Genomic DNA, 2,591 nt, shown 5'->3' on the forward strand with positions numbered 1-2,591 from the left:
AACACAGGTAGATTACGGGCACCCTTCAACACTGAGTTAATGCACTCGACAAGGTTCGTCGTCATATGGCCCCAACGATGTCCCTCGTCGAATGCCAATACCCAATGTCTAAGCCCAATGGCATCGCACCACCTGGCATATGCCTCACCTCGCTCTTCCAACCTCTTATAGTTGATGTTATACTCCTCCACCGTTCTTGAATACCCAATATTGACCACAAGCTTCTGCAAGTGAGGGACTTTGAATGCGCGTAGGAAGTTGCTGCCGATGTGCCTTATACAAAACATCCACCATGCTCTTGGAGGTTGCCAATCACCTCCGGAACGATTTACTGCTACTCGAATTGACTCATGCCGGTCCGAGATGATACCCACACCATCTTTTCTAACAACATGCATTCGCAGATTCCTTAGAAAGAAGTGCCACGCATCAGCTGTCTCCCCTTCCACCAAGGCAAAAGCGATAGGCACAATGTTTTGGTTCCCATCTTGTGCAACAGCTACCAGAAGTGTACCTTTGTACTTTCCATATAGGTGTGTTCCGTCTACCTGAACTAGGGGCTTGCAATGCCTGAATGCCCTAACGCATGGATTGAAACTCCAAAATACGCGATGAAGTATTTTTACCCCTTGCGCCTCTTCATTCCCATTGTAGAGTGGGCGTGTTTCTATCTGGACAACTGACCCAGGCATCTTCTGAACTATAACCGAGAGCCACCACGGCAAGGCTTGGTAACTCTCTTCCCAATCACCGAAAACTTTCGCTATGGATTTCTGCTTTGCCAACCAAGCCTTTCGGTAACTGATGGTATAGTTGAACCTTGACTGGACTTCGGCTATTATAGTTTTCACCTTTATGGACGGGTCAGTCTCGACCAATGGCCTTATAGCCTCAGCAACTGTGTCCGAGTCCAACTTGGAATGATCCTGTGAAATCACTCCCATCGTGCACGTGTGCCTACCGTTGTATCTGCGTATCTCCCAACAACCTTTTTTCCGTATCAAGCTGGCTCGGATTAGCCAGTCGCACCCGCGCCCATACATCTTGCATTTTGCATAGAACGTCTGTGGCTTAGACTCATACACGTCGTAGTCAACTCCTCTAGCGATAGTGTAACTTCTAATTGCTGCCACGACCGACTTTCTAGAACTGTATTCCATTCCAATCCGGAACTCTCCGTCCTCGGGATCAGCAACGCCTACAGAAAGTGCCCATCATCGTATATTAATAAATCCAAATTATATATTAAAAAAAAAAAATTATTCGGTCATCACGTACCTATGTTTAAGTATTCCGGAAACTCCGGTGCATGCATGGCGTCGAGATCCAACTCACGCATAAAAGGTGGCACGTTCATCGGTTGACTGCTCGATGGGTGAACCACTACATTATCAGCTGCCGTCTCAACTCCCGCATCACCATCCTGCTCTTCGTCACCGGCTTCATAAGTGGCTTCGAAGTCCTCTTCGCTGTCACTACTCATTCCCTCGTACACTGCAGCTCTATCATCCTCTACCTCTAAGTCATTTTGAATCCCTTCTGCCTCTGCGGTTTCAAACTCAACATACAGCTCAATCTGTGGCTGTCGCATCTGAGTCTGCCGGTGAATTTGAAACATATTACGCATAGTCACTTCGTCAGTGACTGGCATGGTATCAAACTGTATTAGACCACCAAAAACTATAATCGGATTCCGGTACAGAATTCTGCTCACTCTCATTAATGTACTGTTCTCCATGCTTTGACAGAGATCGTTCTGAAGTTCCATAAACGTCATCGTGCATGGAACCACAAACGAAAACGGATTCTGACACACAAACCTCACTCCCTCGTGAGTATTACGTATTATCTCACCGTCACGATACACTACTAACTTTGCGGTATCCTCCATTACACCAGAAACACACTCAAAGAACACTCTCACACTTCCTCAGAATGAAAATAAACCCAGCCACGGCCTTATATATAGAGTAGCATTCACTGCGAACTCCAATCACGTAGTGCCACGTGTCAGGACGCCCCTGCGTACTGACTCAGCACGCCCCCACTTGATGCCCTCGTGTACCAATCAAGCTTGGCCACGTGTCCATCACGCCCCCATGTGATGCCACATCACCATCACGCCCCCCGTGCTAGGTCAGCACACCCCCACGTGTTGCCTACGTGGACCATTCCCGCTTCTACACGTCATCATCACGCCCCCGCGTGCTAGACCAGCACGCCCCTGCGTGGTGCCACGTGTCCATCTCAGGCCGCGCCACTTCATCACACGTACCACTTGTCGAAGGCAACACGCCCCTGCGTTTTGGGCTTGCATCCATCATTGGGTGAAACACACCATTGCTCCATTTCTGGCCAAAACACCCATTTGCTTCCCATATTCAAATTATTGAGCCTAAAAAATAACCATATATACATAAGGAAATAATCATAACACAAAAAATAATTAATATATGTGATTTAAATATTTTAATGTATAATTAATATATATGTATGCATAAATAAAAAAATATTTAGAATTATTTAACAAAATTAATATATACGTATACATAAATAAAAAAATTATTAAATGAGTTATTTTTGTAAAATTA

General features: G+C 45.7%; 1 protein-coding gene across 1 annotated transcript in view; it reads right to left on the reverse strand.

Annotated features, from left to right (window-relative positions):
• The window catches only part of LOC110268361, a 4,045-nt gene extending 2,839 nt beyond the window's left edge, over nucleotides 1-1,206 (reverse strand). Inside the window, exon 1 of the mRNA XM_021114466.1 lies at nucleotides 4-1,206. Coding sequence (XP_020970125.1) covers nucleotides 4-1,160 — 1,157 coding nt within the window. The 5' untranslated portion in view covers nucleotides 1,161-1,206. The remainder of the gene's footprint in view (nucleotides 1-3) is intronic.

This window comes from Arachis ipaensis, chromosome B10, assembly GCF_000816755.2.
Source record: "Arachis ipaensis cultivar K30076 chromosome B10, Araip1.1, whole genome shotgun sequence".
Taxonomy (NCBI): domain Eukaryota; kingdom Viridiplantae; phylum Streptophyta; class Magnoliopsida; order Fabales; family Fabaceae; genus Arachis; species Arachis ipaensis.